The sequence below is a fragment of the Onychostruthus taczanowskii genome, unplaced genomic scaffold, assembly GCF_017590055.1.
Source record: "Onychostruthus taczanowskii isolate IOZ18803 unplaced genomic scaffold, ASM1759005v1 scaffold151, whole genome shotgun sequence".
NCBI classification, from domain to species: Eukaryota; Metazoa; Chordata; class Aves; order Passeriformes; family Passeridae; genus Onychostruthus; species Onychostruthus taczanowskii.
The window spans coordinates 370706-396903 of NW_024498697.1; the positions used below are offsets into that span (position 1 = coordinate 370706).

The window sequence follows — 26198 nt, forward strand, 5'->3', positions numbered from 1 at the left end:
GTGTGCGGCGCCGGGTCGGGGCCGGTTCCGGAACGTCCCGGAGGCCGCGGGGCAGCGCGGGGCGGCGGGGCCGGTTCTGTCGGGCGCGGCCGGGGCAGCCCCGGGGGCCTTGCGCGGCTCCGGCGCTCCGACGGCGCCAGCGGCGCTGTCGCGACAGAGCGCGCGGCCCCGGGGCCCAGGTGTTCGTCACCGGCGGGGCTGTCGCGATAGAGAGCGCGGCCGCGGGGCCGGCGGCGTCAGGGCCTGGGGGTTTCGCACAGGGGAGACGTTCCCAGCTGACACCCGCGTGCGCGGCCTTGGGCTGCCGCAGTGGGGGTCACAGGGCAGGACTGTCGCGATAAGGTCGGGGCTGTCGAGCCCGCCCGGCAGCGCTGGTGTGACACAAGTGTGTCCTCGAAGCCATCGCAGGCAGGGCTGTTTGGACAGGAGGGGTCCCTGTGCCCCCAGGCCGGCCGTGTCCCCACGTCCCGCAGGTGGCGGCGGTGCCTGCCCGCGCCCCGGGCACGGAGCCGGGGATGGATCCAGGGATGGAACCGGGAATGGAGCCGGGGATGGATCCGGCCGGGGCGTTCCCGGTGCTGGAGCGGGAGCTGCGGGCGGCGCTGGCGGAGGACGAGCGGCGGCAGCGGGAGGGCGAGGCCAAGCTGCGGGCGCTGCGCCAGGGCGTCCCCGACTACGGCCAGTTCAGGTCCGGGGCTGCGGGACCGGCCCGAGGGAACCGGGCGGAGCCGGGAACTCGCTCGGGGGCTCCGGGATCCCTCGGGGTGTGATGGGCCGAGCACTGCTCGGGGGACCCGAGGGGCAGCAGCCTCCCTCGGGGTGCCCGAACAGCCCCGAGGGCAGACCCGCCCGGCCGTGGCTGAGATTTGTCCCAGAACTCCTCCGGTGGCCCCGCGTGCGCTGAGATCTGTCCCTGCTCCGTGGCCGGTCCCTGTGGTGGCCCGGCTGTAGCCAGCAGTGGGGTGGCACTGTCCCCTTGCCTGTCCCCTGCGTCCCCTGTGCCCTTCCCAGCCTGTCCCAGGTGTGTCACTGCTGTGTCCAGAGGCTGTGAGCAGGCTGGGGTGGCAGGGCTGCCCCACGGGGCAGTGTTGGGCATCCCCAGTCCCCTCCAAACTCCAGGATTCCCCAGGGATCCATCGGGGGGCTCCCTGTCCTTTGACACCCGGGATCCATGGGTAGATCCAGGACTTTGACCCCTCTTGGGAGACATTCTGGGACCAGCTCAGATTCTATTCATGGATTCATGTCTGTCTCATTCCCCCATGCCACCTGATCCCTGAGGGGCAGGAAACACTTTCTTGTGGCTTCTCCCCGAATATCTTGATGGGATTCCCGAGGGATTTCAAGCTGGTTTATCCTTGTGTTGGTCAGGGCCTGCTCCTCCAGCCCCTCTGGGTGCTCCACACAGCCCAAAGTCAGAAATTGGCCCAGAGCAGCAGCTTGGAGCCTCCAAGTGTTTTCTCTTGCCACGTGTTCCTCCTGTCCCTCTTCCCTTTAGGGAGATTGTGCTGGCTTCTCACCTGAAGCCCCTGGAGAAGAAGGACAGGCTGGGACAGAGGAGGAGTGTGCTGTGGAATCCCTGTGCAGCCCCAGCTGAGACAGCACCTCTCTGCACTGTGGAGATCCCACAGGTGAGGGAGATCCCACAGGTGAGGGAGAGGCTGCTGGGGCCTCCTGCACAGCTGGAAATGACTCAGGAATCCCCCAGGTGTTAATTGCAATGCAGGAGTTACTCAGGACTCGCTCTGGTGTGAGCCAGCCCTCCTGGCCCCTGGAATATCAGAGTTTGGATCAGGCTGGGCCTCTTCAGGAGGAGTCTGCTCCCTTCCTGTGGGAATGGAGGCCTGGCTGCATAGAGCTCCCACGGTGGCCAGGAGCAGGCTGGGAGCTGTCCCTCCTGGCTGGGAGCAGCTGCAGAGCCCAGAGCCAGGGCTGAGCACCGGGATCCTCCCTGGAGCAGCCTCTGGCTGCAGAGATTCCCTGAGCACAGGGAACTGCCCATGGTTTAATGGTCATGGAAAAGAGCTGGCTTGGGTTAATCTGCCTGAGCCTGATGAACTCACTGGGTCCCTCAGCAGTGGGAAAGGGACAGGACATTTTCTGTCCAGCTCATTTGTGGTTGGAGTCACCTCCTGCCCCTGCCCTGGGCTCTGTCCATGCTGGGGTGTCCTGGGCAGTGGATGTTTCCCATGGATGTTTCCCATGATAAGGCAATTTCATGGATGGTCTTGTAAACAATCTTAAGTGTTGTTTATGATGCTGGGTTTCACTGACCTCTGTTTATTATAAGGTCTTTTGCAACTCTCCTGAGGAGGGCTGTGTTTGCTTGGACTGAGCAATGATCTCCCCAAGCAAATCCTGCTCCTGGTCCCATCAGCACCAGGCTCAGATCTCCAGAGCTTCTCCAGCTGTGCTCAGCCCCAGCTGATGTCACTTAGCTTTGTTCCCTGGCTGTAGAAAAGCTGCACATTTGCCTCCTCTTTCAGCCTGTGTGTTGGTGGCCCAGCGGGGCTGGGCTCAGCAGTTCATTAGAGCTGGTATAAAATGGGATTTCCTTTACCTGGGAATGCCCCTTGGAGCTCAGCTCTCAGCCTCTGCTCTGCCACAGACCCACCAATGCCAGGTGGTACCAGACAGGGCACCTGCACGTTTTCTGGGGTTTGCATCTCCCACCTTTTCTCTGCCACTCCCTGGTTTTTCCTCCCTGTGCTCAGAGTGTTCCCTGCCCTGATCTCCATGAGATCCCTTCCCAGGCAGTGCTGGTGGATCCAGGCTGGGCAGAGAGTCTGACTCTGGTTGGGGCTGGGGTCACTCCACAGCCCTCTGTGTTCACACTGGGTGTCACAGCTCATCCTCACTTCCCTTTCCCCCTGGAGTTCCCTGGTTTCTCAGGGTTGAAGGCACCTGCAATTTCCTTGTTTTCCCCTTTTCCTCTGGATTTTCCTGGTTTCTCAGGGTTGAAGGCACCTGCCATTTCCTTGCCTTCCCTTTTTCCCCCTCAGCAGCTCCTTGTGCTGCCAAAGCCCCTGGTCAAAACATCTCAGCTGTCCATGGGCTGATTGGGGTGAGGGGATCAAAGTCTTCAAGTGGGACCAAAACAAAAGGACCTGAGTGTGCCTCTCTCCTCCAGGAGCTGGATCAGCTGCCTGGCACCGCTGCAGAATTTCACCGAGATTGGCGCAGGTGCATGAAAAGTGGGACAGAGAAATACCAGTTTTTGCTGGAGCTCGGAGGGGAGGCCTTGGGCAGGATCTTCCAGGCTGATGTGGGCTTTGGCCTGCTGGGGGAATTCCTGACAGTGCTGGCAGAGAACATCCATCCTGGAGACAGAGCTGCCATCCTTCAGATCCTGCAGAGCCTGGCGGCCACCAAACGCTTCGGGCTGAACGTGGCTCTGCTGAGCCAGGCAGAGAAGGAGAGCAGCCAGGACTTGTTCAGGAAGCTGCAGAGCAGGGATTGGCAGGCTGCTGGCCAGCCTGGCTGCCTGGCCAGCTGTGAGGCTGGGAGGAAAACCCATCCCATGGAGACCCACCTGGAAAAGGAAAGTGAGGAGGAGAGGACAGTGGTGGAGCTGATGAAGTGTTACCAGGTCAGCTGAGGGAGCAGGAGCACCAGGATTGAGCAGAAACCTCAAAGCTTGACTTTGGCATCAGCCAGGGCACAAGTTGTGCACAATAAAGTTTAACTCCCAGGCTGTGGTGCTGCGGTCTCTGAGCAGGGTGCCCTCACAGATGGGTATGGGAGAGTCTCTTGGATAAGGACAAATCCAAGGGAAAGAAAACAGGGTGGTGGTTTTGAAGGAGAAACCCAAACCCAGATAGTCCCTTTCCTCTTCCACCCCTGTTCACATTTACTGAGGGGTTCCAGGTGATATAATTTATGACAGTGACAACTCAGTTTCATTTTTCCCCCAAACCCAGTGCAGCAAATGGCAGAGTCACCCCAGCAGACTGGAAGCACCTGCTCCACCTGCCCTGGAGAAACCACCAGACACCTGATGGCAGGTCCAGGTTCATCCCTGAGGCCTGGAATGGGAATATTGGCCTTCGTGGCACCCCTTGAGGGGACATGTGTGTCCCTGCACTCTGCCGTGGTGCCATTCCTCCTGCCTTTGCACACCTGACAACAGCTGAGCTCTGGAGACTTCAGCAAAAGAACATCCTGGAGCTACCCAAGATCAGGATGGAGGATTTTGATGCCAGAACAGCCCCAGCAGAAGTGTCACAGCTCTGGTGGGAACAGGCACGCTGCTTGAGTGGTGCCAAGGCTCAGGGTGAGGAGGGCAAGGCTGGGAGCAGCCTGCTGCATCCCCAGCTCTTGGGAAAGGCAAAATCCCTGGGGATTGGTGGGAAGACTCAGGAGAAATGCAGTGGAGCCGAGATTGTGGGAATGGTGACAGGATGGGGCTGTGAGACCCACTGGGGCCCTTTCCAGGTCAGCCAGGTCATGGTGTGAGCTGAGCTGCTGAGAGCTGAGCTGAGGGGCCAGGTGGGGTCCAGGATACATGATCTTCATCATCATCATCCTCACCCACCTGGGCATCCAGACAGGGTCCACAGGGAGGAAACATGGGCATCATCATCATCATCCTTACCCATGTGGGCTTCCAGACAGGATCCACAGAGAACAACCATGGGCATCATCATCATCCTTGCCCACATGGGCTGCTGCTGGCAGGCATTCAAGACCCCATCCAGGCTGGGACATCATCCCCAGGGGCACTTGGATGCCCTGGGCCCTTCTCCGGTTGGAAATTCCCCTGTTCTGGCCATCAACATTCAAACACTGCCAAATTCCTGCTCTCCCTCCCCTCAGGGCAGGTGAAGGACAGCAAGGACTGATGTGGGAAAGTCCCTGTTTGGGCACAGCTCAGTAGGGACAGGCAGGATTTGACAGTGCCAGGGTTTGCTCCAGGTGGGATTTCACACTGCCAGGATTTGTTCCTGGCTCTCCCTTGGTTGGCAGTGGGAGTTAAAGCTCAATAAAGTCCTTTTCAAAAGAAAACTTGGAGCTGGTGCAAGATGTTCTGGCCAAACTGTAGAGTTCTTGATCTGCACCAGTGATTTATTACAGCTGTTTTTCTAAGAGGCTGCTAAAAACATCCACCAAACTATTTTAATCCAATTAATACTGGCTTTCCTCACCCTTGTTTGCCTTGTTTTCCATGTTGAGAACTGTGTGTCCTAAACCCTTCAGGGTCCCTTTTGAGCTCAGCTGGAGCAAACCCATACCTTTTAATTTTTGATGTTGTCAAACCCTTCAGGGTCCCTTTTGAGCTCCTCAGCTGGAGCAAACCCATACCTTTTAATTTTTGTTGTTGTTGGTTTTTTTAAACTTGTGAAGGGAAGAATATTTTTCAAACTGATTTGGTGATTTTTTGCAGAAATGGCTGCTTTTGGGGTGCTTTTAACTCACCCAACTCCCTACAGCTGAGAGTCAATGTTTGTGCCTGCCAAAGTCACCTCAAACATCCCCCAAAGGTTGTGACAGCTCTGCAGGGTTTTGGTGGACACTTAATCCTCAGCATGGAGCAGGATGTGCCCTCCAGGCTCATCTCCTTCTTCTGAGGATGTGGCTGAGGAGTTCAGCAGAACTCCCTCTGTCTCTCTGTCCAGGAGGCCCCCAGTGCTGCTCTGGCCCTTGAACCGTTTGGTGATGTGCAGGAGCTCCAATCCACCCTCAGCCCCAAAGCTGCAGCCAACCCTGGCAGCCCCCCAGGAGCTGCAGCCTGGCATTGTGTGGGGAAGGAGCTGGGTTTGAGGGTGAAGAACCCCCAGGAGATCCCTGATTCCCATCAGGGAAGGGATCTCTCCCACCCCACTGCTGGCTGTGTGTGATCCCTGCATCCCCTCCCTCTGCTTAGTCCCTTCTGGCTGTTGGCCCCTGGAGTGTATCCATGCCCTGGGCACCTTCTCCTGCAACGTTAGGATTGGTTTGGGCTCCCAGAGGTCCCCACCACCCCAGATAATCCCAAAGCCCCACAGTGCTGGCTGCAGAGAGGTGGATGCAGGCACAGCCATGGAAGCTCAGTGTGTTCGTTAGCTTTATTCTCATCCTGCAGCAGCGTTAGTGCATTAATTCGGCAGCAAGGGAGGCTGCTCCTGGCGTCCCATCCCCCTGCATTCCTGCCCCGGGCACCACCCAGCTCTCCCAAAACACCTCCTGCCCTGGGAACGCAGCTCTGGGGCTGGGCTGTGTGTCTGGGGTCAGAGCAGAGCTGCTCAGCCCCTGACAGAGGGGACAGAGGGGACAGCGCCCGAGGGCAGCCGTGTGCTCATCCCAAAGGCTCTCAGGGCACGGGAGGTGCTGCTGGCTCCTTGTTCTGTGTCAGGAGGCACCAGGCAGGTCCTGCTCGTGGTCAGTGGCTGCAGCCAGGGTGGGGTCGGGGCTGTGGCGAGCACCGGGCTGGGCAATGGCCCTGGGGGCGAGTGCTGCTCGGAGGGAGGACGGGTTGGGGACAGGGCCCCGTGCAGCCCAGGGACAAGGGATTTCTTCCAGTCCCTTCCTGATTGCCCATGGAGGGTGGGCTCAGCTGTGTGTGGGGCAGGGACTGTGGCTGGGGCAGCCCCAGAGTCCCTGGCTCCCAGAGTGACGAGACTCCCCCGTCACTCCTTGGTTGCAGGTGGCACCTTGGGCTGTGAGACCCTCACAGGTGCCCTGACGCCTTCCTCCTGTTCCTCCTCCTCTGCACCCTTCTTCTCTCCTCTCCATTTTCACCTGCATAAGATTCCCCTGCCACAGGGCCATGGGTCACCCTTCAGGTCTGGTTTTTCCTGTTTTTCCTGTGTTGGGGACACCTTGGTGGCAGTCACCCAGTGGGATCAGGACAGCCCCATGGCTCTGTGCCAGGAGAAGCCCTTGAGGCCACTGTGTAGCCCCACAACCCACCCCAGACACCTCAGGATCCCCTCCTGATGCCTGCTTTGTCACTCCTTGCCACCATCCCAAGAGCATCCTGCTCCTCCACTCTCCTCTTCCTCCTGCCCCTGCCTCTCCATCGTCCTCCTTCTCCCTCCCTGCCTCTCCATCCTCCCCCCTGCCCTGCCTCCCAGCTGAGCTCACCCAGTGCTTGGTGACAGGGAAATGTCCCTCTCCAGCCGGTACCTCGGCCCTGCGTCCCCCCAGCCGAGGGTCTCAGGGTCTGGGTGCCCTGGGGAGATGCAGGGAGGCCTCCCAGGCCAGAGAGTGGATGCAGGGAGATGCTCTTGGCACCACCGTGTTGTCTGAGGGTGCACGGAGATGAAACAGGACAGAGACTCTCCCTGGAGACCAGGATGAGGCAGGAAGGGCCCCCAAACCTGAGAGCATCCCGGCCCCGCCCGGCTCCGCCGGCCTCCCGCGGTGCTGCCCGGTCCGAGCGGATCTCTGCCGGCTGCCAGCCCCTCACGGGTGCCACCGGACCCTGGGCACGGGGAGAGGCGAGGGGTGCACGGGAGGGAGGTGCCCCCCAAGCGCCACCGGCCCCTCCTGTGCCTCTGCCCGGCCCGGGGCTCCCGTGGGACCTGCGGGGCTGCGGCTGCTGCGGCTCCCCCGCCCTACAGCCCCTCCTTGGGCTCCTGCTTGGACTCCTTCAGCACCTGCAGGTGGAGGCAGAGGGATCCTCAGCCCCGAATCGGGTTCTGCCACCGGCTGGGCCTGCCCGGGCTCTGAACGAGCTTGGGGACAAGGACAGGGACAGGACAGGACAGCTTTCTCTATCAGCTGCCAGCCTCAGCTCCACCATGACCTGGAGTCAGATCGTGCCACACCCTCAGGGATCACTGGCTCCCTGCCTGGGCTGCCTGTGGGGCTCGGGGATGGTGGCCCCATGTGCAAGTCCCTTGGGCACCCTGTGGGGAGGTGGGGAGGGAGCGTGGGTGACACAAATGAGCATTTCCCACCTCTCCATCTCGGGTCTCCACAGTTTTGACCACGATGCTCCTCTTCACGTGAGCTTCTGACACAGATTTGGTGTCCAGGCTGGTCTCTGGGGGACATGGGCAGGACAAGGCAGTGACACCCTGCCCAGGGTATGGCCCTTCCAGCCACACTCAAGAGGAGAAGCTCAAAGAAAATGGATTGGGCTGGAAACCCCTGAACCATGAGAGACAGCATGGAGACACAACCAGCCTCAGGGACAGGGCTGGCCTCAGGGACATGGTTGGCATTGGGGATGTGGCAGGCCGTGGGATCTGATGTGTTCTGGGGACACTGTTAGGCTGCGGGGACAGCTGGGGACATTTCTGGCCTTGGAGATGTTGTAAACCATGGGGACAGGGGGTGGCTTTGGGATGTGATTGACCTTGGGGACAGGCTTGTCCTTGGGGACACAGTTGTCACTGAGGAAGAGAGTTGGCCTTAGGGATGTGGTTGTCATTGAAGACATGATGATGTGATCAGTGCTGGGGACATCATCAGCCTTGGGGACACGTTCAGCCTTGGGGATATGGCCATGGCACCTTCTCCCCCCACCCTGGGAGCACCCAGGAGGTTCCCTGGGATTCAGAGAAAAACCTCCTGATCCCTCTGAATGGGGCAGGGATGCCAAGGTGGCTTCTCCTGCCTCAGAGCCCCCAGAAGCCCCCCGTTTGTGCCACATCCTGCTGCCCCTTCCCCACGTGGGGCACAGCCTCACCTCGGATCTGCAGCTTGGAGAAGCTCTGCACAGGGATGGTGATCCTGCAGGGGCAATGGCAGCATTGGGAAGAGCACGAGGTCCTGCTGGACACCCCAGAGGGACCACGAGGACCTGGGCTGGGTTAGGGGCATGGCTGGGTGGGGTGAGGGCAGGATGGAGCTGTCACCTGCTCTCCTCGCCCTCCAGCAGCTTGCGGTACGTGGCGATCTCGATGTCGAGGGCCAGCTTGACGTTGAGCAGGTCCTGGTAGTCCTGCAGGTGCTGGGCCATCTCCTGCTTGAGGCTCTGGATGTCCTCCTCCAGCCTCCCCACCGTGTCCTGGTAGCCGGCCGTCTCCAGGGCGTAGCGCTCCTCCAGCTCCCGCAGCTGCCTCTCCAGGGACTCGTTCTGGGGTCAAGGGGGCTGTGAACCCCCATGGCCACCTTCTCCCAGGAGCTGGGGCTCTCGCCAGTGTCCATCTATCTCCCACCCTTGGGGACCAGCCGTTCCCCTGGCTGTGGGTGCTGGTCCTGCCGGGGAACCCCCGGCGCTGGCAGCTCCTTGAGGCCGTGTCCCTGCTCTTGCACCCCACGGCTGTCACCTACCGAGCCCCGCAGAGCCTCCAGGTCGCAGGTGAGGGCCTGGAGCTGGCGCCGGTACTCGTTGGCCTCCTGCTTGGCCGCCCTGAGGGCCTCGGCGTGCCGGGCGGCCGCGTCCGTCAGGTCTGCGAACTGGGACAGGGGACGTGTGCCATGGGAGGGGGGCACGGGGCAGGGATGTGCTCTGGTGTGGGAACACAACCCTGCTCTGCTCCACAGCAGGGTCGTGGCCCCAGAACACGTGGCAAGGAGAAAGATCCCTGGCCCAATGGGGACAGCAGAGATCCCAAACCCCGCACACCAACCCCGGCCCCGAGATGGTGACACCCTGGGAGGGGACAGCCAAGCCATCCATCTGTGGGGCAACCAGCTCCCACTGCACCTTGGACTTGTACCACTCCTCGGTCTCCTGGGCGTTGCTGGCGGCCATGGCCTCGTACTGGCTGCGGAGGTGGCGCAGCGCGGCCGTCAGGTCCGGCTTGCTCGCGTCCACCTCGACGAGCACCCGCTGCTGGGCCAGCTGCTCCCGCAGCTCCCGCAGCTCCTGTGGGGACAGCGGGGTCAGGGCAGCCCCCTGAGCCCCAGCCCCCAGCTCCAGAGCGGGGTTACCTCCTCGTGGACCTTGTGGAGGAAGGCGATCTCGTCCTGCAGGGTCCCCACGCGCCGCTCCAGGTCCAGGCGAGCCAAGGCAGCATTGTCCACGTCCTGTCACCACGGGGGGACAGGAGGGACTGACTCAGCTGGCCACCCGGGTCCTGAGCTGCCTGCTCATGTCCATTCCCTTCCACTCCCACCCAGCCCTGCCTCTCTCTGCCCAGCCCCAGTCTCTCACTGCCTGCTCCTGCCATTCCTGCCCATCCATGTTCCATGTCTGTCCATCCCTGCCCTTCCCACTCATCCCTGCTCCATTCCCGCTCCTTACCTGCCCATTGTAACACATACCAGTCCCTCAGTTCCTGCTCCTGCCCATCCCTTCCTGTCCCTGCTACCTCCCTGTCCATCCCTACCCCATCCCTGCCCATTCCAAGGGAGGCCAAGCTGGGATCTGCCCTCACCTGTCTGTAGGCAGCCAGGTTGCTCTCAGCCTCCAGCCTCAGGGTCACCTCGTCCTGCAGCCTGTGCCAGAGCAGTTACACATCCAGCACCATGGCTGGTCACTCTCAGCCCACAGACAGACCCCCTGGGCTGACACAGCCCCACAGCATCCCCCCAAACCCAGGTCAGCTCCTGTGCCCACTCCACACCATCCCACACTGTTCCCAGGAGTCACCCGTATCCCATCACAATCCTGGTGCGCACCAGTCCCTGGTCCCCACGGCTACCCTGCTCCTGTGTCGGGGCCACTCTGACCCCGGGGAACACCTGGCTCCATTCTGGTCCCAGGGGTCACCCTGGTCTTTGTCACCACCACGGTTCCCATCACCAGGAAGATCCTGATCCCCATCCTGGTGTCCATCCTGTTCCCTGCTGCCACTTTGGTTCCAGTGGCCACCCTGGTCCCCGGGGCCACCCCGAGCTGTTCAGTGCCTTACTTCTGCTGGAGGCTGCCGAGCTCCTCGGCCAGGTTGTCCCTCTCCATCTCCAGCCGGGCCTTGGCGGTGGCCAAGTGCTCCCCGCGGCGCCGCAGCTCCCGCAGCTCCTCCCGGTAGCTGTCGGCACGCGAGGGCTCCCGCTCCCGCTGCTGGCTCAGCTCCAGCAGCAGCGCCTTGTTCTGCTGCTCCAGCAGCCGCACCTTCTCGATGAAGCTGGCGAAGCGCTCGTTGAGCTCCATCATCTCCGCCTTCTCGTTGGTGCGCGTCTCCCTGAACTCCGAGTTGAGCGCCGCGGCCAGCGAGAAATCCATCCTGCCCGAGGCGGGCCGGGGGCTCAGCTGCGGGCTGCGGGGCGCCCGGAGCCGGGCCGGGGCGCTGCCGGGGAGCAGCCGGTACCCGGGCACCGAGGGGCCGAAGCGGCGGCCGTAGGAGGGCAGGCGCCGGCTCTCCATGCCGGGCGGGTGGGCGCGATGTGCCCGGCCGAGGGGTTTTATGGAGCCCGAGCCCCCGTGCCGCCGGCTGCCCGGCGCTGCCCCCGGCCCGGAGCCAGCGGGCGGGCACGGAGCCGGCTGTGGCGCCCGCGGGGGCGGCTGTGCCCTGGCAGCCAGCCCGGGCACCGCGGCACGGCCCCTGCCCAGCGCTGCCCCCGCTCCTGGGCTGGGGATCGCGCCAGGGTGGGGACACAGCGCTGGCCACGGGACCCGTGGGTGGGAGCTGGTGCCAGGCTGGGCGCGTTACATGGGGCACTGGGGGTGCTGCTAATGAAGACCAGCTGCTAATTGGGTGGCTGGAGCCTTAAGTCCCCATCCCAATGGGCCTGTGGAAGCACTGGCTGGTGGCCCTGGAGCCCCGGTCCCCGTCCCCAATGTTCCAGGGTCCCCGTGGGAAGGTGTTGACCCCACAGAGCTGAGTGTGCATGCCCGTGGCACTGGCACACATGCACGGAGTCTGGGGGGCCTTTTGCCCCCGGTGGCACAAGGCGGGGGCTGCCAGGGGCTTTCCGCAGCGGCTGAAAGAAGCTTTGTGCGGAGCCAGAGCCGTGGCACAGCCGGGAGGAGCCTTTGTGCCAGGGCACGGCCCTGCCGGGAAGCGCGGGGGCTGATCCAGGGCCGGGCACGGGGCCAGCGCCAGCCCCTCCCCTCCCAGGCACAGTCCCAGTAATGGCCATGGGACATGGAGGGGACTTGGGCACCGCCCGGGGAAGGGATGGGAGTGTGCTGAGGACACGGGGACATGAGCGACACGTGGTGGCACCGGGTGGGTGCCCCGAGAGGCAGCCGGGGTGAAGCAGGGGACAGGGGAGTCCCTGGGACTCTGCTGCAGGGACAGGGACAGGGACAGGGACAGGGACAGGGACAGGGACAGGGACAGGGATGGGACAGGGGCAGGGATGGGAACGGGAACAGGGACAGGGAAAGGACAGGGACAGGGACAGGGACAGGGACAAGGACAGGAACGGGGACAGGGACAGGGGCTGGCCCCGCCGCTGGCAGTAGATGGCAGCCGATGGCCGGGAAAGGCTCTTGGCTGCCGTGGGACAGGGACACCCCGCTGGACCACGGCCACCACCACCCACAGTGGCCAGTGGGGAGAGCTGTGGCAATGGCTGCGTCCCTGTGGATGCAGTCTGGGGAGACCCAGGGCCAGCAGGGACCATACTGGTGAGACTGGTGGGACTGGGACAGCTCCCACCTCCTTCTGTAACCCCCAGAAGCTCGCTGCCTCCAGCCAGCCCCGTGCTCCCCCGGCTGTCCTGTGCCGGTGTCACCAGGCGTTGTGCCCACAAAAATTCCAGGTTTGGGGCACCTTCACATCCCCAGTGACTCTTGTGTCCCCAGACAGCAGTGGCATCCCTGGAGACACGTGCTGTGTGACAGCTCTGCTGACAGGACATCCCCCTCCCTGGTGCACTGGGGTGGAGAGGGCACAGAGCGGGGGCTGGGGACCTTTGGGGTCCTGTGTGGGCACCCGCTGCTCCCCGGGGATCGATTCCCGCGCAGCGCCGCCAAAGCACGGGGAGCTGCGCTGCCGGCAGCGGCGGGAGGCAGAGCGGGGCTCCCCTCCTCCTCCTCCCCCTCCTCCTCCTCCTCCTCCTCCTCCTCTTCCTCTTCTCCGGCCCCCTCCCCCCCTAATGAGACAAACGAACTGGGAGCGGGCTGGCAGTTTTAACTGGAAGCTTCCAGGCTCAAGGAGACAAAGGCGAGACCAGCCGGGCAGGGACAGCAGCGCCCGGGGCTGCCCCGGCACCGGCCCCGCTCCTGCCACCGAGGGCACCGCCGAGGGCGCCTCTGAGGAGCCGGTGCAGGGAGCCAGGTTTGACAGCGCCAGATGTGCCCCGGCACGGCAGGAAAAGGGATCACAGGGGTCCCTGGGTTGGGTGCTTGGGGGTCTCTGTCCCACGGTGGGGGTGTCACAGGGGTAGCAGTGATGGGGTTGGAGCAGGGGGGAAATACAGAACAAAATACAGAACAAAATACAGAACAAAATACAGAACAAAACCAGAGCAGGACAAATACAGAACAGAATACAGAACAAAACCTTTTCCCTGTCACTATACAGAGTGTCAGGTCCCAGGAGGGCAGGTGGCTCCCCCAGCCCTCACCTGCACTGTGGGACACTGAGCAGGGTGCCCAGAGCTCCCCCGGCCCAGAAGAGGGTGCAGAGGCCCCCGCAGGACCCCGGGATGATGGAGATGGGGGAAGCCACAATGGAGCGCAGAACAAGTGTCCTTTTCAGGCCAGCTCAGCTGGGAGCTGCTCCTGAACCCCTGCTCCCCTCATGGGGAGTCCTGTGGGAGCCCAAAGGGGAGCTGGGAGAGGGGCTTTGGGAGCCAAAAATCGTTGTAGAATAACTGGGGAAGCTGTGGTTTTAGGGGGTCTGAAGGGGATCCAGGCTCACAGGGGGCTCTAAGGGGGCACTGGCCAGGGATGGCACAGGGAGGGGGTGGGAAACAGAGCCCAGGGGGAGTCTCTGAGGCCTCTCCCAGCCTGTGGATCTCTGTCCCCCACTGCACCCTCCAGCTGAACCCACCCCCAGCTTAAGGAGTGGACGAGGACCCAGACATTGGAACTGGAGCCGTGTCCTCCAGCAGCCCTGTGGGAATGGGGAGACACAACAGCAACCCCAAACCACACAGCCTGAAACTGTTCTGTGCCTGCACCCGTGCTGAGAGCAGCTGGGAGTCCTGGGGACATGGGCTGGGGAGGTCCCAGGTGCCTCCTGGCTGGCAGCAGACGTGGCCCCGAGCTGCCAGGGGCCCGCAGAGCTGCCGGGAGCCCCGGCCCCACTGCCCGGGGCTGCTCGGCCTGGGGGTGCCCGGCTGCCGTGCCCAGGTGCTGATGCCGCCCCTGCCCGCTCTCCCCCAGCCCACGTCACCAGAGCAGCTCCTGCACATGTTGGCCAAAGGCAACAAAAACCGGGCACAGCGTCCCACCAAGGCCAACGCCGCCTCCTCCCGCTCCCACGCCATCTTCCAGGTGAGGGCTGCTGCCTCTGGGATCGCCCCCACTGCTGCTGCAAACGGTGCTGAAAACACACCTGCACACCTGTGCCAGGACCAGCATCCCAGGGCTGTCCCCCTCAGCCCTGAGCTGGGAACGTTGCTCCCCAGGGGCTCTGTTCGTGTGCTCTCTGCTGTCTGGGTGCAAAGCTACATGTGGGTTTCAGTTCCAACCAAGCCCTTCCCGAATTCCAGGGCTGTCACAGCTGCCTGGGCAGACGGAGGCTCTGGCTGTCACTTCAGCCTGAGCCTGGTACCTCGCTCCTTGCTGCTGGCAGGGGAGCAGCCCAGGTGTCTGTGTGCTTTTCCAGCCAGCTCCCAGCTGGGCTCCTTGGTGGCTCCTGGATTCCTGCCTGCACAAATCCCTGAGCTGTGCTGGAATTCTGCCCTTCCTGCTGCCAGCTCTGCCTCCCAGCGAGCAAACCATGGCTGCAGAGCCTCTGGTCCTGCAGGGGTTAATCCGGGGGGGGGGAGGAAGAGGGGATTACAGGGCAGTGGGGGAAGTACTTTGGAAGTACTTTGGGTTCTACTGGGATATTTTTAGGGATTCAGAGGGGAAGCACGGAGCAGTGCTGCCAGGTGAGTCTTGGTGGCTGTGTTCCCCCTGGCCTGCACCAGCCCTGGGCTTGGCACCCACAGCCCTGTCTGGTGCCACCCTGGGGACACGGTCAGGCTCTGTCTGGGGGCTGAGTTTGGTGACAAAGTCCCCAGGGAGAGTCAGGCCTGGAGCTGCCTCTGTGTGTGAGCCCTCCTGCCTCATGCTGGGGCTTTGTGTGGGTTTCTTGCCCTTCAAGGACCCAACCAGCTGTACCCTGCTCCATCCCTGAGTGTGGGAGATGCAGATTGTTTTCCATATCTCTGTCCCTCCCTGACTTTGCTTCTCATGTCTTCACCAGGTGTTTGTCTCACCATCATCGACATGGTTCGAGTGCCAGAGCATCACTGGGACCCACAGTTGCCCTCCTGGACAGCAGGATTTGTCTTGGGAATGTTGAAATCCTCAAGTCATGTCCTCAAACAAAGGAGATGAGCCTGGAGGGCACATCCTGCTCCCTGCTGAAACCCTGCAGAGATGCCACCACCTTTGGGGGATGTGTAAGATAACTCTGTCAGGCACAAATACTAACTCCCAATTCTGTGCTGAGTTGGGTGAGTTAAGAACACCTCAAAAGCAGAGACAGTTCTGAAGAAAATTGCCAGATTATTTGAACAAAAAAGAAACCCAAAAAACTTTCCCTTCAAAAACTCAAAACCAAACGTTGAAAAAAATGTTGAAACTAAAATATACAAAAATGGTCTTCACGTTGGAAATTTCCTGTGCCAGGGTGATCCAAGGTGTGTCCTGTGGGGGAGCTGCTATGGCTTGTCCGCTTTCCTGAACACCTGAGAGCTGCAGCGGGACAGGTGGACGAGGAAGAAGATGCCGATGACGATGGCAAAGCTGATGCCCACAGCCCTCATGACGAAGATTGACTCGGGGTCGCTGGGGCTCCGCTGGCGCCGGGGCTGGAAGGTGACACTGAGCTGGAAGCCGGCCACCAGCTCGCCCTCCCGCCAGCAGAAGTAGGTGGCTTTGTCCCTGCTGCGCACTCGCTGGATGTGCAGGTGGTTCCCATGATCGATGAAGAGCCTCATGTGCTTCCGGACCCCCAGCAGGTAGTAGGAGCGGTAGAGGCGGACGGAGCCCTTGTCCCAGGCCACGGCGTGCTCCGGCCGCGCTCCCGGGCACGAGATCACCAGGTCGGTTTTGGGGAGCTGGCTGTGGTACTGGATGGGGACGTGGGGCAGCTCGGGCTTCTTGCCCATCTTGTAAACGATGTTGGAGATGGACTGCACGCCCTCCTTGGGGGCTTCCTTCTCCGGGCAAGGGGCCAGGCAGCTCCTGATGGCCACTTCGGGGTTCCGGAGGTGGATGAGGCTCCCGAAGTGTGCGGGCACAGCCCTGGAGCCGCAGGAGGTGACGTTGGGCAGCGTCGTGCGGTAGCGGGGCTTCAGCTGGCCGCTCTGCACGTAGCAGAGCCCGATGCGCCGCTGCTCGCCCCGCACCCCGCAGCGGTCACAGCTGGTCCAGTCCCAGAACATGGTGAAGAGGGTGAAATCCTTCTCTGTGTAGTCCTCTTGGACGTGCTGCTCGTTATCCAGAAAAGCCACCGTGATGTGCCTGGTGGGCTGCACGTCCACGTCGTAGCCGTAGAAGAAGAGCCCTTCCTTGGTGCCGCACAGGTAATGGCCCGAGTCCCTCACCTGGGCTCGGAACACGATCAGGCTGAACATGCGGATGCTGAAGCGCTTCAGGAGGTCGCTGCCCACGCGGATGTCACTGGAATCCACAATCACGGTTCCGTTGAAGTCCGTCAGCACCGTGGTTTCGTGGCTGTGCAGGTTCTTCTGGAAGTACCAGACCACAGAGGAGATCTCCTCGGGCTTGCACTTGCAGGGCAGCTCGAAGGTCATGTCCGCCAAGTACGCGACGCTCTCGAATACCAGGAAGGCGGGACACGCCGTCTTCTTGAACACATCCCCTTTCTTCTCAATGGCAAAGGCCTGGAGAGCATCCACCAGGGACAGGAGAATGGTGGCTCCCAGCAGCCTCGTCCCCATCACTCCAGGTGCTCTCTGGCCCAGCAGAACTCACACAGCCCAGGCAGGGATCTGCTGGGAGCATCCTGCTCTGAAACAGCCCAGCCTCTGTCACCCACTCTGAAAGCAGCTCTGGAGCGTTGTCACCCACGTGCCTGGCAACAATGGAGCTGTGCTGGAACCCCCAACATCTCATCATGGTTTGAGTTGGGTGGGAACTTAGAGAGAATCTCTAGTGCAGATCAACATCTTCATGGCTGTGCCATTGAGAAAGTATTGGCTTTGGAGCAGTGGGTTCTGTTTTAATGATTAGGTCGAAGAGAACCTTCAGCCATGGGCTGGCCGATCTGATGAGAGGGGTTTTACATAGAAAAGCCTGGGGGGTGGGTTCCAAAGGGGCAATATTTGTGCCATTACTTCCTTCTAGGGAGGAGCCCGTGCAGCCTGATGTTCCTTGGCCCGAGATGAGAATCACAGGGCAAACCCCATCAGTGCTGTGTGTGGCTGTGGAACCTCTCACACCCCACACGGTTTCTTGATTCCCCTCTCTGAAGTGCCTGGACATGAACAGTCACAGCATGGGGAACAAACAAGAACGAGAAATGTGAGTGTGCAGTGGCAGGGCCATGATCCCACTGCAATGACAGCGGGACAGCTCACCTGACTGGGCTGTTGTCATGGATGGCCGTGGCCATTGCCACCCCCAGCCCTCACCTGCACTCTGAGACACTCAGCAGAGGCACCAACAGGCCCTGGGATGATGGAGAAGGGGGTTGGAGCCCCACTCCAGAGCCAGAACCTTTTCCAGGCTCCCCACACGAGGGGGAGGCAGGAGAAAACAGCCACGTGTTGGCCCTTGGATTTGGGACAGAACAATTTATTAAAAACACAGTAACTTATTTCCTAAACCCACCCATAACCTGCAAACACACGTACAGGACGGAGCCAACGGAGGGGGCACAAACGCGGGCACGCAGCTGGAACCATGGCCAGAAGGGCACCGCGGGGCAGGAGGGGATGCTCGCGGGGCTGCTGGAGGAGCACAGAGGCACAGAGGAGCTGCACTTTGGAGTTTGGACGCTGGGAGAGGTGCTGGGGGGTGAGCGCGGGAGGGCTGCCCCGAGCTCTGGCTGCTGCTGCTGCTGCTCGGCGCTTGGGGGAAGCAGCTCTGGAGCCGGCCCGGGCAGGGGGCTGGGGGTCCGTGCAGCCGCTGGTGGCGGGGTGCCAGGGCTTTGGGTGCCGGGGCTTTGGGTGCCGGGGCTTTGGGTGCCAGGGCTTTGGGTGCCCGGCGGCGGGGAGGGCTGGCGGCTGACACAGCGGGGCTCCGGGGACTCAGAGGAGCTCTGCCCGGGGCTCTGCGCTGCCCGGGGAGTCTCTGCTGCCTTCCCACAACTCCGCTGGCGCTTCCTCCGTGTTCGGGAGCTGAGGGAATTTTCTGATTGGGAATCGCTGCTCGAGTCGAGCATCCTCTTAACCGGCCAGAGGGATATCGGCTTGGGACTGGAGCACGGAGAGAGCTCCTGGGAGCATTCCGGGTAGGTGCTGGGCACAGGGGGATCTGGCATAGTGACAGGAGCCTCGGCTAAAAGAGCAAAGAAGAAACAGTCACCTCCGTGTCTGCAGCTCGGGAGCACCCCCAACCCCCGGGGCACCCCGTGTGCCCCCAGCTCAGTGCAGACCTGCCCTCCCAGCCCCGCAGCAGCCCTTTGCCAGCCGCTGCTCCACCAAAGCGCATCCAACCCCGAGGAAAAGAGCCGGCACAGGCGCCGGGCCAGTCCCACAGCGAGCACCCCGGGCAGTGCCTGCGCTGTCCCCGGAAAACGGGGTCTGCAGAACCACAGCTCCGCTGCCAGGACCGCGCCTGGCACGGAGGATGAGGAGGAAGAGCTCAGCCCTGCTCAGAGCCGGCTGAGGTTCCATCCCGACTGGCTCAGGCAAGGGAACCAGGGAGGAATAACGGAGACGGGAGAAACGCGGCTCAGAGCTGCTGCTTTGGGCTCCTGGGGCAGGGACATCCCTCCCGTGGGAGCTGCCTCGCACACACGAGCTGAGCTCCCCCCGGAGCCCAGGGCTGCTCCCGGCCCCTGCCCGAGGTGCTGCCGAGCTCGGATCCCTCTGCACAGCGAGGCCGGAGCCACGCCGGGGATGACCCGCTTGGTGACACCTGGGGACACGCCCGTTCTCTGCCCCGTGCCCACCGCGGCCAGGAGCTGTGTCCCACTGCAGGCTCCTCCAGCCCCCATCGAGACACAGAAGAGAGGCCAATCTCCACTGTCCCCATCCCAAATCCTCACCTGCACAGTTCAGCTGCATTCCCGGGGCTGGAGCAGCCTCGCTGGGCTCTGCAGGGCTACGAGGAGGTGCAGCTTCCTCCAGTCCTGTGGGCTTCTCCATCCTTGTGATCTCATCCAGCCCTATGGACTCCTCCAGCCCTATTGACTCCTCCAGCCCTGTGGTCTCCTCCATCCCTGTGGTCTCCTCCATCGCTGTGGACTCCTCCAGCCCTATTGACTCCTCCAGCCCTGTGGGTTCCTCCATCCCTGTGGACTCCTCCAGCCCTATTGACTCCTCCAGCCCTATGAACTCCTCCAGCCCTGTGGGCTCCTCCATCGCTGTGGTCTCCTCCATCCTTGTGGTCTCCTCCATCCCTGTGGACTCCTCCAGCCCTATGAATTCCTCCAGCCCTATGAACTCCTCCAGCCCTATGAACTCCTCCAGCCCTGTGAACTCCTCCAGCCCTGTGAACTCCTCCAGCCCTGTGGGTTCCTCCATCCTTGTGGACTCCTCCAGCCCTATGAACTCCTCCATCCCTTCTGGCTCCTCCAGCCCTTCAGGCTCCTCAATCTCTTTGGGCTCCTCCAGCCCTGTGGGCTCCTCCAGCCCTTTGGGTTCCTCCATCTCTTTGGGCTCCTCCGTCCCTGTTGGCTCCTCCATCCCTGTGGACTCCTTCAGCCCTTTGGGCTCCTCCACTTCCTTTGTCTTCACAGTACTTTCATCAGGGCAGAGGCTGTGAGTAGAGATTTAGGGTAAGAGTGTCAAACTTGGAATATGGGACATTCCCAAGCTGTAAATCCCCTCCTGCAGAGCCTGAGCTGTGAGGTGTGTGTGCACCTGTGGGTGACAAGGGACCCAGAGACAGGCCAGCATCTCCAAGCTCAGCCCTGGTCCCACATCCATCCAACCCAGTCTGCCCAGGCCACGAGGAGGCAGTGGGACACAGGGAGGACACAAGGACACTCACTTCTGCGCCTGCAGGTCCTGCTGAAGGGGACTTGGTGTCCTGGCCTGGAGTTGCAGATCGGGCAGGGATTCTGTTCTGGAGCTGCAGGGAGATATCCCGGTGTCCTGCGGGGACTGGGATGAGGCAGTGGTTAAACACAACAGTGCAGCACGGACCCATCTCCGGGGCTGGAGCAGGGCAGCTCCTCAGCCTCCTCCAGGCTCCAGGGCCCCCGGGTGGCCGCAGGGGACACGATCTGTGCCCAGAGACCTGCTGCCATGGGCAAAAGCCCTGCGGGGTCTGGGCTGAGCAGCTTTAGCAGCAGAGCAGGCACACACTGCTGAAGCTCCATCAGCAGCTCCTGCCCGCGGCGCACCCCCGGGCTGGGAGATTCCCACGGGACACGCGAGGCACCCACCAATGCACCCCACCACGCGCCCTCCTGCCCGCAGCCGGCAGCTCCCGAGCCCCGGCAGGACCCGCCCGGTGCTCACCAGCAGCAGGATGTGCCTGGCCCGGCTGGCGAAGCGCAGCGTGCTGTAGGTGTCGGGGCCGGCGGTGGCCGCGGGGCTCACGGCCGCGATCACGGTGCTGCGGAAGCTGCCGACCAGCGAGTCCTTCAGCAGCAGCGTCAGTTTGCTGTCCCGGAACGGCACGTGGCTCTGCCCGCCCTGTCCCGAGACAGCGAGGCTCCGCTCAGCTCCGGGCTTGGGGACACCCTCCGGGAGCCGTCCCGGGGAGCCAGACTCACCTTGGCTCCGGCCAGAGCACGGACGACGCTTTTGAAGGCCAGCAGCGAGCGGTTGATGCTGGTGCCCTCCCACAGCCCCTCTCCCCGGCCCGGCGTTTCCCAGGCTCGCTCCGAGCCCGCCAGGTCGATGAAGCTCAGCTTGGCCACGCGCAGGTCCCCGGCGGGGTCCCACTGCTTCACCTGGATCTGCGAGGGCAGAGGGGGCTGAGACTGGCTTCACACGGGAGCTCTGGGGCACAGGGCTCTGTGCTTTCAGGGTAAGAGCCAGGGAATCTTGTGGGGAGATGAGGCAGGAGGAGGAGAGGAACCTGGCACGGGAGGATGAGCCAAACACCTGGTGATGACACAAGGAGCGGAGCCAGGGAAGCGATCTGGCAGGGAGGGACAGCTATGGGAACAATCAGCATCTCCCACACTCAATGACAGAGAGGGGTATGGCTGGGCAGGTCCTCAGAGGGACTGGAAAAGCACACAGACACCTGGGCTGCTCCCCTGCCAGCAGCAAGGAGCGAGGTACCAGGCTCAGGCTGAAGTGACAGCCAGAGCCTCCGTCTGCCCAGGCAGCTGTGACAGCCCTGGAATTCGGGAAGGGCTTGGTTGGAACTGAAACCCACATGTAGCTTTGCACCCAGACAGCAGAGAGCACACGAACAGAGCCCCTGGGGAGCAACGTTCCCAGCTCAGGGCTGAGGGGGACAGCCCTGGGATGCTGGTCCTGGCACAGGTGTGCAGGTGTGTTTTCAGCACCGTTTGCAGCAGCAGTGGGGGCGATCCCAGAGGCAGCAGCCCTCACCTGGAAGATGGCGTGGGAGCGGGAGGAGGCGGCGTTGGCCTTGGTGGGACGCTGTGCCCGGTTTTTGTTGCCTTTGGCCAACATGTGCAGGAGCTGCTCTGGTGACGTGGGCTGGGGGAGAGCGGGCAGGGGCGGCATCAGCACCTGGGCACGGCAGCCGGGCACCCCCAGGCCGAGCAGCCCCGGGCAGTGGGGCCGGGGCTCCCGGCAGCTCTGCGGGCCCCTGGCAGCTCGGGGCCACGTCTGCTGCCAGCCAGGAGGCACCTGGGACCTCCCCAGCCCATGTCCCCAGGACTCCCAGCTGCTCTCAGCACGGGTGCAGATGATTCTGTCCCAGCCCTTGTGCCTTTTTTGTGCCCAGACCTGGTGGAAGGAGAGGCCCTGTGCCACGGCTCCTTTCCCTGGCTGCTCCCAGACGTTCAGTGGGCCCTGTGGCTTCAGCAGGTCATAGACGCGCTCTTTGTACACCTGGAGCAGGAAATCGAGGTCAGGCTGAGCTTTGGTTCTCTGGGAGAAGAGCTGGGTACCCCTGCAGGATCTGGCACAGCCAGAGGTTCCCCCTGACTCCACCTCTGGGACTCCATTCCTCTGGGAGCAACTGATGGGGCTCAGAAGGCAGGGCCAGCTCCCAGAGCTTTGCTGGGCCATTCCCCCAACCCTGCTCCTCTCCACCTCTAACAGGAAGCCTTCACTGCTCTGTGGAGCACAGGAAGGGAGAGAAAAGCCCCCAGCTCCAGCTAGCAGGAAGTAGCAGCAACAGTTCTCTCCACCCAGTGGGTGACCCTGCTTCCAGTCAGGCTGCCCTGCCAACCCCAGCCAGGGGACACTGCAGGTGCCCTGAGTGTGGCTCTGGATCAACCCCAAATCTCTTCCTGGGGATTCTGAGGAAGGAGGGAACAAGCTGGGCCACAGCAAACCTGCAGGTAGGAGACCAGGACCTCCCAGCTCTTGTCCTTCGTGGCCTGGAGCCTCCTGTAGAGCTCCACCGTGGCCAGGTGCACAATGCCAGGAGTGGTCTTGGAGCCCATCATGGTGTGGGTCTTCCCAACTCCTGAAGCACCATAGGCAAACACTGGAAGGAGAAGGATGGGTGGTGAGATGATCTATCAGTACTCACCTGGTGCAACAGAAGGGTCCAAAAGGGGAGAGGGAGGGGAAGAGGAGAGGAAGAGGAAGAGGAAGAGGAGAGGAGAGAGGAGAGGGGAGATTCCCACACAGATAAGACACAAGGTAAAACTCATAACCTTCCCCACTGCTCCTCAAGGCAATATTTCTCCCTGGTTTCAGCCTCTCTAATGCAGGGACAGAAGGAGTCTCCTGATGAGCACTGCTCTCATGCTCAGGTCACCTCTGACCCTCTCCCCACAAGGCATTTCTGCTTCCTCTCTTTTACCCCCATCTTCCAGCACCTCCTCTGCAGCCCCCCCATCAGGGTGAGACACACTGATCTGGAGCCTCAGCCCTCCTCCCGAGGGCAGCACTCAGTGCTGGGGCCTGGGGACAAGGGCAGCCCTTCAGTGGCTCTCAGGAACCACCAGGAGCTGGAACAGCATCCCCTGGTCTGAGCACCTGGTGCAGGGAGGGCCTGGGGAGTGCTGGCCTCTTCCCACAAATGTGCCTGTGGCATGCAATGCTGGGAATGGCTCGGGGGCTGCAGCAGCAGCAGCGAGGGGCTGTGGGAGCTGTCCAGGACCTGTCAGACCCGGCTCTATGGAGCCATTCAGCCTGGAAAGCGATGGCAAAGCCAAGGGGCTCTTTCTCCATGCATCCACCACATTTCTTCCCATCCTTCCTGACCCAGGACAGACAAGAGCAAGTATCCTTATTCCTCAAAATGCCTGGCCAGCTCCTGCCCAGCCTCACCTCCACCCCAACGCCCATATCCATCCTCTGCACCCCATCTCCCTGAGTGCCAAGCACTGCTGGAACTGTGGTGTTCACATGCCCTCTGAACAGAGAGAAATTGTGAGACAAGCAGAGAAGAAGGAAAACATAATTCTTATCTCACTTGCTGTGCCAAAGCAGAATGCAATATTGAGACTGTTTACCCGAAGTGAGGATGTTTTGTTCCCTTGGCCTATCAGGGCCAAGAAGTGTGTGTGTGTGTCGGGACTGTCACGAGACAGTCACGAGAGAATCAGAGATGAGCGCAGCTCTGTGCAGTTGTGAGCAAGGGTGAGTGCAAGGCAGATTCAGTTTAGATATAATGTACACAATATAGAATAATAAAGTAATTATTTAGCCTTCTGATGATGGAGTCAGATGCATCATTTTCTCTCCCCTTCGTCGGGGGTCGCCCGTGCATCAGTATGGAACCAACACCCTTCAGGCTGTGTGGTTTTGGGTTGCTGCTGTGTCACCCCATTCCCAGAGATGCATGAGGGTTCCCAAATTAAATTCGGGCTCTGCTGAGCCCACCCAGCCTGGGAGGGGATGGAGCAGGAGCTCCCACACGGATCAGGGGTGTGTGCCTGGACTTACCGGAGCAGTTGTAGCCAGCGAGGAGGGTGTCCAGCAGAGGCAGCGTGGTGTGCTGGAACACCTCCTCCTGCGTGGCCCGCTCGTCGAAAACGTGGTCGAACTCAAATTCGAGGTTCCTGCTGCGGCGGCCGGGGCTGCGGCCGGGCGGTGCGGGGCCGCCGGGGCCGCCGGGCTCCTCGGAGCTGAACAGCACGGCGTGCTCGTTCAGGACGTGCAGGATGGCGGGCGCAGCTCGCTCCCGGGGGTTGGGGGGCCTCACACGCAGCACCACGGTCACGGAGCCCTCCTGGGGCGCGGGCTCTGCCCCCCAGCAGGCACCTGGGGCTGGGGCATCGGGCTGCTCGGGGACAGGGCTCCCGATCCACTGATCCGGGTCCTCTTGTGGTCTGGGGGGGATAGGTTCAGCTGGAGGGTGCAGAGGGGGAGAGAGATCCCCAGGCTGGGCAAGGTCTCAGAGCCTTCCCCCCTCCCCGTGGTCTGCGCCCACCCCCTCCCTGTGCCAATCCCGCCCGGTGCCCCTTTGGAGCCACCCCTGAGCCTGAACCCCCTTCTGGCTCCCACAGGCTCTCCCAAAACCCTGGCCCCTCTTCAGGTCTCCTTGGATCCCAAACGACCCTAGAAATCCCTTCATGCTCCTACTGCTCCCCTGGACCCCCACAGACTCCCCAAAGACCCTAAATTCCTTGGAGACACAGCCCCCTCCCACAGCCTCCCCAAGGGTCCCAACATCCCCCTTCCAGCCCACTCAGCATCCCCGCATTTTGGCCCCCACAGCCCCTCTCACGACAGAATCACAGAATCACAGAATAATGAGGTTGGAAGAGACCTCTAAGATCATCGAGTCCAACCCATGCCCTAACACCTCAACCAGACTGTCGCAGCAAGTCCAGTCTTTTTTTAAACACATCCAGAGATGGTGATTCTACCACCTCCCTGGGAAGAGCATTCCAGTACTTTATTATTCTTTCGACACCCCCATCCCTCCTTAGGTCCGCTCAGAGCCCCCTCCCACAGCCCGACCTCCCTGCCCTGCGGTCCCCCGTGTCCCTGTCCCGCCCCTCCCGCGCCCCGCAGAACTGACCCAGCCACCGCGTCCCCCGCGGGGGCGGCAGCACCCACGAGCGGGGTCGACATTGCCGTGCGAGGGCACAGCCTCGGCCACCGAGAGCGGCCTTCGCCCGCGCCGAGAGCGGAGCAGCGACCGGGGCGCGGCTGAGCGGGGCCAGCGCGGCCGGGAGGGACAGCCCGGCCGCTGTCACTCGGGGACCGCCGGTGCCTGGCAGCCCTGGAACGTTGTCGCTGTGCCGCTGGTGGCCATGGAGCCGTGCTGGGAACAATGGAGCCCCCGAGGATTCATTACCGTGGGACCACGCGTCACTGAGGGGTTTGGGCTGGACGGGACCCTAAGAGGTGATCTCGTTACAGCTCCGCAGAGCGGAGGGGCAGCGTCCCCTCTCTCACCCTCCTCTGGCCACTCCTTCTGCTGCAGCCCAGGATGTGTTCAGCGCTCGCTGTTGGCTCGGGTGCAGCTTTTCCTCCACCGGAACCCCCCAGTTCTCTGCAGGGCAGCTCTCAGCTCTTCTACTCTGTGCTGGTGCCTGGGACTGTCCCTGCTTTGGTGCAGCCCCTTCTTTATTGAACTTCACCATAAAAGCCCCTGGCTTTATTGAACTTCACCATGTTCTCTTGGTCCCACTTGTCGAGCTCGGCCAGGTCCCCCTGGATGTCACCTGCACCGAAGCTTCGTGTCACCTTTGTGAACACGCTGAGGGTGGCCTTGAGCCACTGTCTGTGTCAGTGAGGAAGGGACTGCAGAGCCCCGGTGCCACCCAGAGCTCTCAGGGACACCCTGGTCACCAGCCTCCCCCAGGACAGGGGGCCACTGCCCACAGCCTTCTGGCTGCAGCTCATCCCCCAGCCCTCACAGCCGTGTCCCCCAGCTCGGGGATCAGGATGTCCTGTGGCACCGTGGGCTGGGTTTCTAAAGGGGATGAAGGAAGCTCCAGGCAGAGGGTGCAGCTGTGGATTAGAGAGGGGAGGGGGAAGGATGGAGCCACCCTCGGGGTGTGTGTGTCCCCCGCAGTGTCCCCACACAGCCTATCTCTCCTGACCCAGCAATGGCAGCAGAGCCAGCTCCGGGCTGGGGT

The 26198-nt window shown here is 62.1% G+C and overlaps 3 protein-coding genes across 3 annotated transcripts; 1 reads left to right on the forward strand and 2 right to left on the reverse strand.

The window, feature by feature from the left end:
* The first annotated feature begins 113 nt into the window (after window positions 1-113).
* CCDC103 (coiled-coil domain containing 103) lies at window positions 114-3686 on the forward strand. The gene is made up of 3 exons (XM_041398969.1): window positions 114-688; window positions 1499-1631; window positions 3131-3686. The coding sequence occupies exons 1-3, from the start codon at window positions 516-518 to the stop codon at window positions 3596-3598; spliced, it is 774 nt and encodes a 257-aa protein (XP_041254903.1). The 5' UTR covers window positions 114-515; the 3' UTR covers window positions 3599-3686.
* Window positions 3687-7086: 3400 nt separating this feature from the next.
* LOC121332979 (glial fibrillary acidic protein) lies at window positions 7087-11179 on the reverse strand. Its single transcript, XM_041398966.1, has 9 exons — window positions 10728-11179; window positions 10251-10311; window positions 9805-9900; window positions 9578-9739; window positions 9202-9327; window positions 8784-9004; window positions 8615-8658; window positions 7881-7966; window positions 7087-7577 (listed from the first exon to the last, which is right to left on the reverse strand). Exons 1-9 carry the CDS (start codon window positions 11177-11179, stop codon window positions 7536-7538), a joined length of 1290 nt encoding a protein of 429 aa, XP_041254900.1. The 3' UTR covers window positions 7087-7535.
* A 4403-nt stretch (window positions 11180-15582) lies between these two features.
* Window positions 15583-16827, reverse strand: FAM187A (family with sequence similarity 187 member A). The gene has a single exon (XM_041398977.1). It carries the CDS (start codon window positions 16825-16827, stop codon window positions 15583-15585), a length of 1245 nt encoding a protein of 414 aa, XP_041254911.1.
* Window positions 16828-26198: the final 9371 nt, after the last annotated feature.

What these genes read in the sequence shown, in the direction of transcription:
- CCDC103 (XM_041398969.1), top strand. Translation starts at nt 516, where the DNA reads ATGGATCCAGGGATGGAACCGGGAATGGAGCCGGGGATGGATCCGGCC. An exon ending in CCCGACTACGGCCAGTTCAG is followed by an intron (nt 689 to 1,498) that starts GTCCGGGGCTGC and finishes TCTTCCCTTTAG; the next exon opens with GGAGATTGTGCTGGCTTCTC. An exon ending in GCACTGTGGAGATCCCACAG is followed by an intron (nt 1,632 to 3,130) that starts GTGAGGGAGATC and finishes TCTCTCCTCCAG; the next exon opens with GAGCTGGATCAGCTGCCTGG.
- LOC121332979 (XM_041398966.1), bottom strand. Translation starts at nt 11,179, where the DNA reads ATGGAGAGCCGGCGCCTGCCCTCCTACGGCCGCCGCTTCGGCCCCTCG. An exon ending in ACCTGGCTGCCTACAGACAG is followed by an intron (nt 9,901 to 10,250) that starts GTGAGGGCAGAT and finishes CCGTGGTGACAG; the next exon opens with GACGTGGACAATGCTGCCTT. An exon ending in TCCACAAGGTCCACGAGGAG is followed by an intron (nt 9,740 to 9,804) that starts GTAACCCCGCTC and finishes CTGTCCCCACAG; the next exon opens with GAGCTGCGGGAGCTGCGGGA.
- FAM187A (XM_041398977.1), bottom strand. Translation starts at nt 16,827, where the DNA reads ATGGGGACGAGGCTGCTGGGAGCCACCATTCTCCTGTCCCTGGTGGAT.